Genomic DNA, 14,572 nt, shown 5'->3' with positions numbered 1-14,572 from the left:
TTATTTACTGAGTATCAGACTCCGGGACTCCAACAGGTTATTCTACAGCGATGGACAGGAGACTCTATACTGCAGTTTCTTCTCTACAAACGGAAGATGTGTGCCAGCCTGAAATCCTGCAATCCTGCTCATCTGTATTCACAATGCTGTTCACAATTCCAGGATGCTAAATTAGTCAAAATAACGTTTAAAGAAATCTTGCTGTTCTCAAAGATAATTTTACGGGGCTTTCGTAATACAAAGCAGAATATGGGACCTACCTTAGAAGGAAGAACAGCCTTACTACACAGCTGATTTAAGGCTCCCCTAAGCCCCCAGTTCCCACTGATGCTACAGATCTGGAGGTATGCACCTGGGTTTTGGGACTGGCTGGCAAACATGCTTCCGCAGTTTGGTACTTCCCATCAATCCACATGGACTACAGGTACACGGAGCAGGCTCCAGCCTGCTGTGCTCTGGACAGCACCACACAGAGAGTTAAACAGTCCTAAAAAGGGCAAGCTACGGGGATTATTCAGAGCTCAATTATGCCCCAAGCAGCAGGAGCTGAGAAAAAAAGGGGTACCTTGCATTCCTGCATCTTCAATTTAGAGAGAGATGGACAACAAGGGAAACAGAGGGGTCTGACCAAATTATTACTATTTGGTAATTTACCTTCGTAGGGAATGTCTCAATTCTCCACGCTATCTTTAATTGATACTCTAACACATAAGCTCTCTGTAATTGCCTACCAGGTGAGTGGAAATTACAGTGAAGGCAGAAGGACAACAGAAGACAGGGTCAGCCCCACTCCTGCCCTCCCTGCCACGCTCGCGGCTCCCCACAGCCACAGGCAGTGCCATATCTCCCACACTTCAGTCTACGGAGCCTTACTTCATTTAATTTCTGTGGTTACCAGATAAATTAAGTGCATGTGCATACTGTGACGGCACCTCCTGAAACACAATCAGCTAGACAAACGAGGGCCTTGAGACAGATCAGACCTTATTAAACTTCCTTCTTCTCTCAGCATTTCACAGGCCACAGGCGAGGGGGTTTTGACGTGAAAATGACAATCATCGAATGGTGCTACTGCATGGCCATGCTCCCAGCTGAACACTGTCATAACACCAGTCATCCCCACATCTGATATTTCCACTGACGGCAAGAAATGTGTCATCACCTACTGACTCACCATACGTAATCCAACACTTCCAGTTAGGACGGAGGTGCTGCAGTCACCGCTACCCTCAATGCAACAGCCAAACAGTGGGTAACTGAAAATTATCATCACCAACACATCCGTGACCTGATGCAGAAATCTATCCACTTTCACTCGACAAAGAGCTGGGACATTTCAACCCAGGAACCATTCATATTCTTCTAGCAGTGGGTGGAAACAATTCAGCACGCAGTCAGCTGAAGATAGACCTGCATCTGCAGAGGAGCTGGGCGAAGAGAACCACAGGCGACCTGCAGCAGCTGCACCTTCTCAGAACACTGTTACCGCAGTGATCTCAACCTGCGCCACGCAGAAAAGCGAACAGCATGCATGGGGCACCCACCTGGTGAGGTTCTCCATAGTGCTCTGCTGTGCGAAGTGAAACAGCTGCTCAAGGGCACGCTCCGTTTCATCCGCTGTGCCCGGTCGGGGTAGCAGTGCCTACAGCACAGGCAATGGACACCACCAAATGTTTCGTGGCTGCCTCAGTGTACAGAGCTTCCTACACAAACATCACCAAAGTTTGGGAAGAACATCAATGACCACTGAATGTGAGTACAACCACAGAAACTGGGATTTTGTAAAAAAACTAGCGATGTGTGCTGCTGTCATGTTTCACCGTCACCTGCTGACTGGAAAAACTACCAGCTATGCCACAAAACAGGAAGCTCAACCTGCTCCTAACTGGGAAAATACATTTTTAGAAGTCCAGTAGATCTGCTAGACAGCTGCAAACAAACAACTAAACTAAGATGAGCATCAAAACTGCATGTACAGGGGGAAGAGTCAGAAGCCTCCTCTTTTCTCAGTGACTTCAACAGCGATGCAGAACAAGCCGAGCGCTGCATTAGCCAAGCCTGCCTGCAGTTCTTGGCCTTTGAGGGGGGATGATTTGCCTAAGTAAACTCGAGGCTTCCCAGTCACGGGAACTGCCTGTCTAGCGGTAGGAAGAACACTCTGCATGACCCGTTAATATCACAGTCCCTCTGCTTTGATTTGTGATGCCTATTCTATGACAGATACCCTACATAACTGCCTCCCTAAATATATTAGCAGTGAAAAACAGTCCTCACCAACCTGAGACCTGCCAAGATGAAGATTTGCCTGACATGTCCTCCCTTACCCATTCACTTCTTCCACACTTAAAGTGGCCACAGTTCTCAGGAAGCATCAGTTCCACCTGACTGCAGGTTACCGCAGGTGTTGACAACTTTGGGTGCTCCTCGAGGTCCCGTATTTTCCACTGACCACTTCAGATATTGAGGGATCTGTCAGGCTCTCTTCTCAGCATGCTGGAGGTAATTACTCAAAACTCCTCACAGCAGGGTATGGTTATGGGTATCTCTGAGGCCCAGTTCAGTACTTTGCCCTGATACAACTAATAAATCAATACAGGTAAAGCCTATGGAAGCTACTTCAATAGCTGTACTATCGTACTTCTGCTTATTTGTGATCCAACTCCAAAAAGGCATGTTGTCTCTTAGTATTGTATCACAACTGAATGCACAGGTTCATTTTAACTTCAGGTCATAAAGTCATACACTGGCTCCAGCTCCAACGTGATGGAGAGCTATAGGAGCTACAACAGAAACTGCAGGTACAGTCTCACATGGAAGATACTGTCTGACCAGCGGGTTACAGCTGTGCTGCCTGAAGCCCTCTCCAGCTTTAGACACAGGTCCCCAAACCTCGCTGCCGCCCCAAACGAAGACTCCTGGAGCACCTGTAGGGTCACCACCCCTGTAGGGCCACAGGCTTAGAGAAAACCATAGGCTTCGGTTCCTACTGCATACACAGTTTAAGCTTCAACAGCACTTTTTTGTCAAACTACTTGTTAAACAGACTATACAGCTCAAGTTTAAGGCCCACATGCCCCCAGCTGCTTTTATGCTGAAGCAAGAAGGTTGAAAACTAAAAAGCAAAATGGTTTTGCAAAGCCATGCCCTCAACCTGACAACATTTCACTATTTACTTTTAAGTAATACAACCAAACTTAAGTTTCCAATAATTCTAAAATGCCAAAGGATAGGCCAAGCATCAGTGATTATCTCATTTTATTCAGGGAAAAAAATGGAAAATGTGAAGCAGGATGTGGAATAAACCTGGCTGAGATTTATGCCACTTGTCTTTGCAGGGCAGAGTGGGTTGCCCCAGGCTTGCCATGTAACCCCTGGAAACTCACAGCAATCTCCAAAGGGAAACTGCCTCTCCCAAAAATCTCACTGGTCGGTCAAAAGTTCTGCTCTCTCTCCTACAGCTATTGAAAGTCTTGGATAATGCTAGATTTTAGGAAGAATGAAAACTGGAACATCTGCCATCCCCTCCAATTACCTCTGAGACCTTCTATACGGCCAACGTTGAACGTTTTCCAGCAAATCAACCCCTTAATCCCCACATGTCTTCTCAGTAAAATGCAACACATTGAAAGCAATCTGCAGAATCTCTCGCCAACACCAATAACAACAAAAGGAATTAAATATGCACGTGATCTGTGGGATTAGAAGATTTTTCTTTAGAGAAATAGGGGCACATGGAATCTCTAGCAGATACGTGTTGGGTAGGAAAGATTCAGGAATCCTGAAGAAAATAAGTATGACCTGCACACAAGGATCAGACTTCGCTTTGGGCTAAGGGTGCAATTAAGAAAATGTAAGTGGAATAAATATCCACTGCCATTTCTGAGTAAACAGAGGATCCTTGATGTGCAGAGAGGGAAAAGATAAGGCCGGTGGGGGCTGAGGGCGGTTTGGGGCAAAGGAGGTGCATCAAACCCATAGCGCAGCAATGGGCAACAGCATCAAAAGCAAGTACAGCTCCAGCCCACGTGCAGAGCGCACGGTTACCATGGCCAAGCCAAGGCACTAATTTCCAAATGACAACTTTTTAAATCGCTCTGCAGCCATGCCCTGCGACCGCCCCATGCCACCAAGGCTAGCTACCACCTGGTCTGGCGGAAGGTGTCCCTGCAGGGGGGCTGGAAATAGATGATCTTTAAGGTCCCTTCCAACCCAAACCCTGCTGGGACCCTACGCCACGCCATGCCTGGCGTTACCACACGCTCAGCCCCTCGAGGGCCCAAACCCTCCAGGTGACCCCAGGGCTGCTCTGCCGCTCGGGGCCTCCTGGACACCGCTCCCCACACACGACAGCAAAACCACCCCGAGCTGCTGCACCCCCCAAAGCACGGGGGGGGGGGGGGGAGCACCGACACCCGTGATTTTTGTCAGCCTCTTGCCAGAACCGCTTTCCTATTAAAACTTTCAGGTGCAGAGACGAAACAGCAAAAAGCCCGTCCCTGAAAGAAAAAAAAAAAAAAAAAACCACAAACAACAAACCACCACCTTTCGCCTTCCAGGGAGGTTTTTTGTCACCACTTTCCCCGCCCGACCTGAGGGACCGGTCGACGCTCACGGAGCCGCAGACTCCGCGCCCCGGCTGCCCCCTCTCCTCCCGGGCCACCACAGAAGGGGCTGTCCCGGGCCCACCGCCCCCGCTGGGACTCACCAGCACGTCCCTGAAGAGCAGCTGAGGAGCCGAATGAACGGTCCAGTCGACGGCCCCACCGTCGGGGATCTTGATGCGGATCACCAGCGCCTGGTTCTCCATGGCGCGGGAGGGGCCGCAGAGCAGCCAGAGCATCCCCGCCCCGCCGGGCTCACATGCTGCTGCGGGCCGCGGGGGCTGCCGAACGGAGCCGGGCCTGCGCCGCCCCGCCCCGCCCCGCCGCCAGGAAGGACCCGCTGCCCCGGAACCAAAACGGAGGGGTCGGGAGGAGAAGGAGGAGGAGGAGGAGAGAGAGAGGGAGGGAGGAGGAAGGAGGGGAGGCGGCGCCATGTTGCGGGAGGAGGGAGAGGAGGCGGCGCCATGTTGCGGGAGGCGGCGGCCGTGACAGGCCGCCGGCGGGAGCTGCGGCGACACCGATTTTAATTATTCCCTCCTCCCCGTTATGTCACCTGCTTTTAACAGGAAGACCACTGTTGAGACGGCAGTCAGTCAGAGTCAGGCTCGGACTCCCGCATTAATTACAAAGTGCGGAAAGTGCCCAGCGCCGCCGGTCTTCGAAACTCACAGTAATGAATTGGGGTCCCCTCCAGTGACCGCTTCTCCTCAGGAACTCCTGGGGATTTTGGCTTCAGGTTATTCCATCTAACACACGGGAACACATCTGTTCTGTGCCCCGCTCACCCCTGCGACGTCCAAACAGCCGTATTTAAGCAGTTTTGCCGATGGCTGTCACACACTTCGCTCGGTCTCCAAATTACAGAATACTTGGCTAAATGCCTCCTGTGCTGACATCCGGCTAAAATTCTTTCATCGAAGAGTTTTTCCACGTCTGTTCAGTGGTGCAGCTGAAAACAGTCCAGTTCGAAACACAATCTGTTTTAAAGCATAGCTCTTCGGAAAGAAAATCCCCATTAACAGCTCATGTCCAACTTCCCCAGCAGCGCAAAGGATCGGGTATGTGCCGGAGCGCAACAGCGATGTCATCTCTACCTCAGTCACGAGCTGTCATATGCTTTGTGCAGCTTTATTAAAAAAAAAAAAAAAAAAAAAGTTTTTTCTGCCTGACAGAAATTAAGAGGGAAGGCTCTCTGCTCCGTACAGCTCTGCGGTACAAAACTTTCCAGTTCTTTTCAGTGGGAGAAGAGCGTTAATCTCTACTGTAGAGTATTGATCTGTGCATTTTATCACAATCTCTCACATTATGATATATGACAAACGACTATTTGAGTTATATTATCAATTTAGAGGGGGGGGAAATGTAAGGTATATTTGATTTAATTCCTGAAACATCTTCAAGCTTCCTCATACTAGAATTCTCCATTGTTTGAGCTTTAGAAGAAAATGGATCTTTCAATGGCCATTAGCAGAGATAAATTCTCTCTCTGTTCAATAACTTTATAATTTGGTTCCTACGCTAGAAATTAATAGAGCCCCAACTCCTAAGTATCTAAGGGATTGGTCCTGCCCACACAGACATCTTTCTGTTCAAATGAACCTTTTACCTACAGTCCCTGTATACCTTTCAGTCAGGTTCATTTCAATCAGATTCATTTTCTATTAAATTTTAAAGAATAGGATACAAAATCATAGAATTTCTATAGAACCGCAATTTTTCTAAAATGTCTTTTTCATTTACAAGACTATTGGGAAAACCAACTCAATTTGCCAAATTTGCATAAATATTATGTAGATTTTCCAGGGCTAATCATAACCTTAATCCCCCATTCTGATTTGTGTTGATGCAGCTGTAATCAAACTTCAAGGTTTTTTGTCTTAAGAAGTACAGCACATCAAGCACATGTTTCGTAAGAAATTTTCATTATAACTATACCAACACTTGAAACAAATAGTCAATATTTATTTTATCATCCTGCAGAATTTCTTCTATGAGAACAGAACTTCACCAAAATCTATATTTTTCCTCAATGATGGGGGCAAAATTGTGTAGCAAGAACACAGGTATTTTATAGTATGTATCACAAAATGTTCTTAAAAGTTCAGCGTTGACTGCCCCATGAATCTCCTCTTTAAAAGTTTCTGACACAGGAAGTTCAAGAATTCCAGAAAGCCACAGGAAAAAATAATTAAGCAGTCTGATTTTCTCCACTAAATCCAGATGACATGCTGTCAGCAAGAAATACGCATGGATTTCCTCTTTATAATTACGTATCCAAAGTTACTGTCTATCCACAATGAAATAACATTCAAAATTTGCAAAGAAACAATATATTGTTTCAAAATTTGCAAAGAAACAATTAATTACAGGAGGATCAAGAAGCCCATGACTTCTATAAATTCTATTTTATTTGCATGTGGGAAGTATCCTCCATCAGTGCCACAGACTTCCAGGCTGGTTTTATGCTACAAGCGCAAGACCAACTGTCTCATTGCAGTCTGCTGCTGCTCTCTGCTGCTTTCCGCTGCGGTTAGAGAGGACAGAGGAGACCTGGAGATGGCCACGCAAAGGAAATAAATGTTTGTTTTCAAGGAAAAGCAGAATGCTGACACAGACTAATATTAAAATTATTAGATTTGCCGTGCTGTGGAATCTCATGGGAGTACCGGTGAGCAGTAGGGAAGAAACGCTGTACCCCACTGATTGCCTGGAACATGGTTATCATGATAATTTGCAAGGCCCTCAAAAAGTAAGGAAATAAGTTATTACTTGTTTCCCTCTCTAATTCCCACTGCAAAGGAAGTTATCTAACACAAGTCATTTTCTATCTTTTCACTACTGCAGACATCATATAATGAAGTTTTCAGTCCGTCTACCAAGACTCCCTAAAAAGAAGACGGAGGAAAGAAAGAGCTGACTCCACTGGCCCTATTCTGGTCAGGTCCCAGGACCTGTATGGAGGAGCTTTTCCTTGCCGTTGGTGGAGGGATGTGTGAGCTCAGTCTCAGAGGAGTGAATCGGGCCAGTGCAGGTGAAAAATGCAGTGCTTAGAACTTACATAGTCCTCTTTACACAGCATTTCTTGACATACGTGCTATTTTTATAACAGCCCTTACAATATGCCTATTGTAAATATTCAGTGGAAACAAAAGCAGTTCATTATGCCAATTGCACTCAGCCATACGAGGAGTTGAAGCTCACTACAACCAGGATTAGGACCCAAAGCTAATTTGCTCAAGTCTTCTGCTCAGACCGTCAGGTAGAAACAAGGTACAGGAAGGAAGCTGAGGAAAGAGTCAGAAAACCTGCATTTTCGTTATAGCTCCTGCTGAGCATCTCTGGGCAATTTTAACCTCACTACCACTAGAATTTGAACAGCTATGACATCAGAATAGCATGCATTTACTATTTACTAAATAGTTAACGTTCATTAACAACATGTGCTAAGAAAAGTTATTCAACATTTTAACTATTAAAAATATTCTGAAATACTGTATTAGCAGTACTGCACTGTATTACATGTAATTCTGATATAGTATAAAAAAAAAGACTCAGAGGAGGCAGAATCTAAGCGCCAGTCCTTGGTTCACTAAATTCAATTTATCATCTCTGCTTCCTCTCTGTACCAGTTTCTAGATCGGTATCACACATAACAAAGGATAAGATCTGCATTTCCTAGAGAAAACGGCACCTGATCATTGCTTTAGTAGCATACATCTTCATGTTTGTTTCGTTTTTTAAATAGATTAATACATAACTTTATACGTTGATAAAATAACATATCACAGTGAAATTCACCTTTTATTCCTTCCCACATCTCCAGATTGCCAGTGAGTGCAGCAAACTGAATTCCCTTAGGCTTATGAAAAAAGTAGGTCAACAGTGTCCAGACTTCCTAAACATATTCTTCTCTAAAATGCACCTCCCAGGAAAGAATCACCCAAGTGTACCAGCTTGATCAATACACGTATAGATTAAGATCCGCATTAAAACTTGCAGAAAACCAGCTGTGTTCCTTCCGTGCCTTCCCGCTACCCCTTGCAGTCATTTTGCACAGGCTCGAACAGGCAGAAACGCTTTGCGCAGGCTCTCTGGAATAAGAGGCAAAGGACTGCCTGTGAACCAAATATCAGGAAATAAATTGATCTTACTTTTGATTCAGTGGGAGCAGAATCCTGCCTCAAATAGATCTTTTAAAACTCTTTCTCATAGTAAACTCATCTTGAACTGAAAAAAAAAAACACCAGTGAACTTATTTAGGCTGAATTATTAAACGTTTAGCTTTTGCTTTAAATTATGAACACATTTTGAAATAAAGCAGATTACAAGCATGTTTTATACATGTTTCAAAGGCTAGATATGATACACTGTTACTGAAAAATTACAACATAAACTATACCAGTTGGATTGAGCAAAAATGGCTGAGTATGGTTAATGATGTTACTCTACCCCATCAGACCAGCTTCAGGGGCTGCATAATTGTTTTTCTGTCAACCTATAAATTCTTGACTAACAACAAAATTATTGTGATTTTTCTTACTAAATAATTCATATATCACAAAGCATGTATATAACCAGACCCATGAATCACTAAGCATGTAACAATCATATCTAACGGTCTTTCTCCTTGTAAGAATAAAAATAGGTTTGACTTTGCAGTATTTTATAATCTTGTTCAAAAATTTCAAGTGTTCTTTAAAAGTGGTTCTATTTTGAAATTTACAGTTTAAACTTGAAAGTTTCCTTGATCAGACTTTTTTGTCTGAAGGATTGCTTTTAATCATGTTTTACAGTTTTACTTCTATTAGGATTATTAATACCAGTGAAAGTAATAAATTGGTTTTATAATGAACTAGAGCAGGGCTCATAAACTGTACTTAAAGTCATGCAATTGGTAATAGCACCACTCTCAGCCATATGTATTCTACCTTACCAAGCAAACAGCAACCGTAATGCATCTAAACTGCCTAAATTATAACAGAGTATTTCAGCATTTCAACCTTAGTGGCTTCCTCTCTATTTTTTTAAATGCTGAACAGATATATATTTGAGTTTTCTGTAAGAGAGCTTTGTCACTGAAAATGTTAATAATCTGGATCATTTACAACTTGAACTCAGACAAAATCACGATCTCTTACAGTCTGCTGCAGAAAGCTCTCACGCTACATGGACATCATTACTTTCTAAATACATATCGCACTGCATTTGCTAGAACATTATGATGTATTAGCATAAATAATTAAGGTTAAACTACACTCATCTATGAGTAATAAATATTTTGTGATACATTAGCCCTCTAAATTTCAGCTGCATTTATTCACTTACTAATTCACAGAGGTCAGTAATTGACATCGAGTGCCCAATCATTAATGCAAATTTTTATGTTGTACTGCACACATGCTTTATTTAAAAGCCTTAAATGCAAACACAGTAATAACATCTTATTATTTTCTAGAAAGCAAAAAAAAATCTTTTAAATAAACTTGGAATATATTAGTGACCATTTTTATTCTACATTCCCCTTGTTGTAATGCCAAAGCTGCCACTTTTTCTTTTTACATTTAAACTGAACAATTCAGCCCAAGAAAACGTAACATGACATCTACTTCCATAAATATGTATATTTTAGGATGAAATCAAGACAACTTTCAGAATTATTAACTTACTTTTCTGAAGTGAAGATGATTAAGGAGTTACAGCAAAAGTCAATTTAAATTAAATAGCCAAAGTAAATAATGCATGAAGCAAAATCTCCTTTGTTTCAGGCAAAGTTGGTCTAAATCAGAGGCCTAAGGGCATTCAACTATTAAGAAATACTTAAGTTTCATTCAATAATAACATGCATCAGGGAGACCTAAAATTATGGTTTGCGAAAAGATTTAGGCATCCAGGATCTTTTTACAGCTGTTAGATGACTGAAGGGCACTATTTAGTCAAGTCACACTTTTCAACTTCGTTTTTCTTGCCTATAGAATGATTCCAATAAATTCTGTTAATCAGAAATTTTAAGTCTGTCCATGACAAAACACAGTAACACGTCGCTTGAGCGCTGGAAAGATGAACTCGGATTCCTGTTCTCCTTTTGCAGAAAGCATGAATAATGGGAGTATCAATAGGTTTGAGAATACTTACTGCTGAAGAGCACCAGGCTGAGGCAAGCAACTTCTTAAAACCTGACATTTTTTGCTCATTCTCAGTCCCATTCTAGACATCTTTCCTACCAAATCTATCCTTCTCCATCTGAACCCCACCCCACCCCTTCTATTCCACTGAGGCTGGTTTTGCTAAAGTCTCTCATTTGCTCAGTACATTTGGCAGAGAATGAATGTTTCCTCCACTCCATGTTCCTGTAGGAGCTCCTGAAGTTCCACATCATCATTCCCCTTCCCTTCAACTTCTTTTATCGCAGCAGTTCAAATAAAAAAAAAAAAAAAGACAAAAAAAGGGAGTTGGAACTGCTTTGAATAAGTAAATTAGCTCATACTGCTGTACTTTCCCATAAAAGCTCTGGAAGTACTGACGGTTTCTCTCAAATGATTGACTCAAATTAAGGCAAAGGTTACTGACATATTGTTTTACAGATTTTCAGTAGTCATGCTGTTCATTGAGCACAAGTGAGCCTAGCAAGCCTAAGCCAGTGTGCCTGGGAGGTCAGACTTGCATACAAACACAGGTACATCACTTCATCAGATCCTTCTGTTGTTAAATTTGGGATACTGGTGCTCTGTTTCGCAGGGAGTCTTGAGAAACTGAGATCTGTTCACGCCTGCCAACTTTTGCATGAAGAGTAAGCACAAATATGCAAAAGATCAAAGGAAAAAAACCCAAAGATTCTACCTAATGGTGCAACGCACTCAGAATTACGGTAGGTCAACCACACAAAGCAAGTTGAGGACAGATCTAACTTGTGCTTGAGTCAACGAAAGGTCAGTTGGCTCCAAGTTTCTCTGAAAACTGGAGAAAAGCACTGGATATTGTTCCAGGGAAGGAACGGGGATCAAGAAGGGGACACAGCAACTTATTTTTGAGAAAATGTGAAAGTCCTGATCATAAACCATTGGGAATATCAATCCTTACTAGTGTCTAAATCTAGTATTAATTTACATTGGAAAAAAAGAACTTCAAGTTGAAACTGTCCACCTGAAGGTTAGCAAGTAGTAAAAAGGAAAAAATGATATTTCATAGAATCATAGAATGGTTTGGGTTGGAAGGGACCTGAAAGATCATCTAGTGTCCCCCCCCGCCCTGAGCAGGGACACCGTCCACGAGAGCAGATTACTCAAAGTATTTAAGTACTTAAATATTAAAGTACAATGAGCTGCCTAGAACATGTTTGCATTACTACTCACAAAAATTCCTTAAAACTAGCATAAAAACACCCATGTGTTATCATAATTCGGAGGAGTAGACAGTAACAGAAAGCAGTATTTCTTGGGGTACTATCATTAGTGCTACACAGTCTCTAGTGAAACATTTGTCAAACATACAAAAAGGTATAAAAGTGAAATATAGTAATTAAGAGCTGGGTTTTATCGATTGTGTGGCTTAAGTAATTTTTCACAACAAACATAAGATTTAATAAGTATAAGTAGTTAAAGATCCTGACTTGGCTGTAGTCATTAGCATGTAATTGAACTGGTAAAAAAGATCAGTTAAACCTATGTTGATTACCACCTTATCTTTGAAAGGCAATTAAGGACCTCAATCATTGCAACAAGATTTGATTGTGCAGCCTTTATTGGACATTGATCTTTCAGCAAAGCGCAGTTACATTTTCCATTAATTTACAGTAACACAGTTTAACTCAGATACCTGAGACCATTGACCTAGGTAAGATGTAATGCTAAGCGCTCGTTTAGGGTAAGATGCCCCCAATAGTCATTACTGTTTAAAAAGACTGCTACAAGAAGTAGCTACCCGATCCTCTGGGTTTAGACTAAGGTTTCATTTATCTGAAGTAGTTGTTAAGCGAGGTGAAACAAAGCTCTCTGCCTTTTTATGTCATCTCTCACTCATTTAAACATCATTCTTGAATACAGTGAAGAGATAATTAAGGCAAGACTTCCAAGATAAACTACACGTTATTTCAAATGGAAACGGCACAGATCAAATCCGTAAAAAGTCAGAAGGGTCATTTTATAGTTCAATCATCTATTAGAAAAAAAAAAAGTATCAACATTAGTATATGTTGCATACACAAAATACGCATAGTATAATACATAGGAAAAAAAGGAAGCTGCTAGTTAAAACAATTACAAATAAATTAATCTGGACCAGAGGAATTAACAAAGCCTCGTTCCCTACAAGTTTGTCTTTCAAAGCAACGGGGTTATAAGCCAACCTGAAAGGACCTTACAGGCAACAGGCAGCAGTTAGGTGCTACACATGCAAATAACGCATCTTTGAACAATTAAACTGCTGGAAGCTCATCTTTAAAGCCCATTTCAAGGACACTCTTTAGTTCAAGCATTCGAACTTCTCCGCAACAGAAGACCCCACTCTCCTCACACCGGAGTGTCCCTTTAGGAGCCAACTGCCACAAGGCAAGAGTTTTTCGTGATGGGCATTAGAAAGGTAAAGCAGCAAAGGATCAGCTGAGAACTACACGCTGCATACTCACCCTTCCTCGCCATTCCCACGTTCCCCTGAGCCTTACAGAAATTTTTGAGACAAGTCGGTACGAATCTTCTTGGATCTTCTTGGCCCTCAACATTTCCATCTTGCATTCAGGCCAAAACTTAAGTGATAAAAAAAGACACTAAGGAGTAGGTATTTGTAGCAAAGAGCGAATGAAAGCCAGATGAAGTATTTTACCTTTGGCTGAAGACATTATCACACCTGAGAATTATTTTTGTCATGATCTAATAACTCTAGCGTTATACCTTATAAATAGCATATTTTCCCTCTTAAGTGTTGTAAGGGGTCACATACGAGCCTTAATGAAATGAACAAATGATACTATATTTGCACTCTGCCCTCAGACATCTTCTAGTTCATCCTTTAGCATGATCAACTTCATAAGAGCAAGAGGTCTATTGATTTTCATGTAATACAAGAAAATATTACATTTGCTTAATTGTTAACACAGTGAGATCATTGAACAAGAAATCAAGTCTCTATTTAATGCTGCAAGCAGCACAGAATTGCAGTAATCAATAGGGTAGTTTGTCAAAGATGTTCTCTAAGGAGACTTGCCCATCACTGTATGGACAAGGAGTCACGTTGCCTGCATTTATTGAAAAACAGGTAAGCAAAGTCAGCAGTACACATTATCAGAAATCAAACAAGCTGCAGTGAGTGGAGGTGCAACTCCAATGAAGAGCTGTATTTATAGTCTGGTAATTAAAAACCATTTTATCAACCTTGCATTGAGACTAAACCTCTACAGCAAGATATCGAGCAGATCCGTGGCAATGAATGAGCAGTATTTGACTTTAAACTTATGAGCTGCAGTTATTTAGCTTTATCCAATACAGTGAAAATCAGTTCTAGAAAAATGCTAACAGTCATTATTAATTAGGTTTCCTATAATACCATCTCTTCATCTTTGAGACACATTTAACTTGTGTCAAGAATACTCTCCAAAATTAAACAGAACAGTGCAAGCGCTTCTCTAATTAACGTGTTATTTAGTGTTGCTTTTAAGAAAACACACTTGTGTTGCTTCATTAAGTGGGAAACAGTTCCATTATCTGGAATTAAGTAAAAAAGTATTTAAATGAAATTATACTGTAGTCATAGCTTGATAATCATTTATTTAGGAATAGTGATCACCCTCCAAAAACCGCACCTACCGATTTTACATTTATCTTCCTACTTATGAAAACTGGAATAATCAACATACGTCTCCAGACATGGGATTTGGAATAGACTGCATTATTTGCTGGCACTAAAACTAAGCACCAGTAATATATCCTGTACAGGTGTCTCTGTTGTTTGAACTTACTATCCAATAATTCCATATTTCCACT

At 41.9% G+C, this 14,572-nt stretch overlaps 1 protein-coding gene across 1 annotated transcript in view; it reads right to left on the bottom strand.

The window, feature by feature from the left end:
- Positions 1-4,901, bottom strand: part of MAP2K5 (mitogen-activated protein kinase kinase 5) — a 141,768-nt gene extending 136,867 nt beyond the window's left edge. The window contains exon 1 of the mRNA XM_082488770.1: positions 4,706-4,901. Coding sequence (XP_082344896.1) covers positions 4,706-4,840 — 135 coding nt within the window. The 5' untranslated portion in view covers positions 4,841-4,901. The remainder of the gene's footprint in view (positions 1-4,705) is intronic.
- Between the last annotated feature and the right edge of the window lie 9,671 nt (positions 4,902-14,572).

This window comes from Vanellus vanellus (assembly GCF_965231255.1).
Source record: "Vanellus vanellus genome assembly, chromosome: 11".
NCBI classification, from domain to species: domain Eukaryota; kingdom Metazoa; phylum Chordata; class Aves; order Charadriiformes; family Charadriidae; genus Vanellus; species Vanellus vanellus.
The sequence above is the reverse complement of the archived record's forward strand: the minus strand, read 5'-3'. Positions and strand labels throughout refer to the sequence as shown.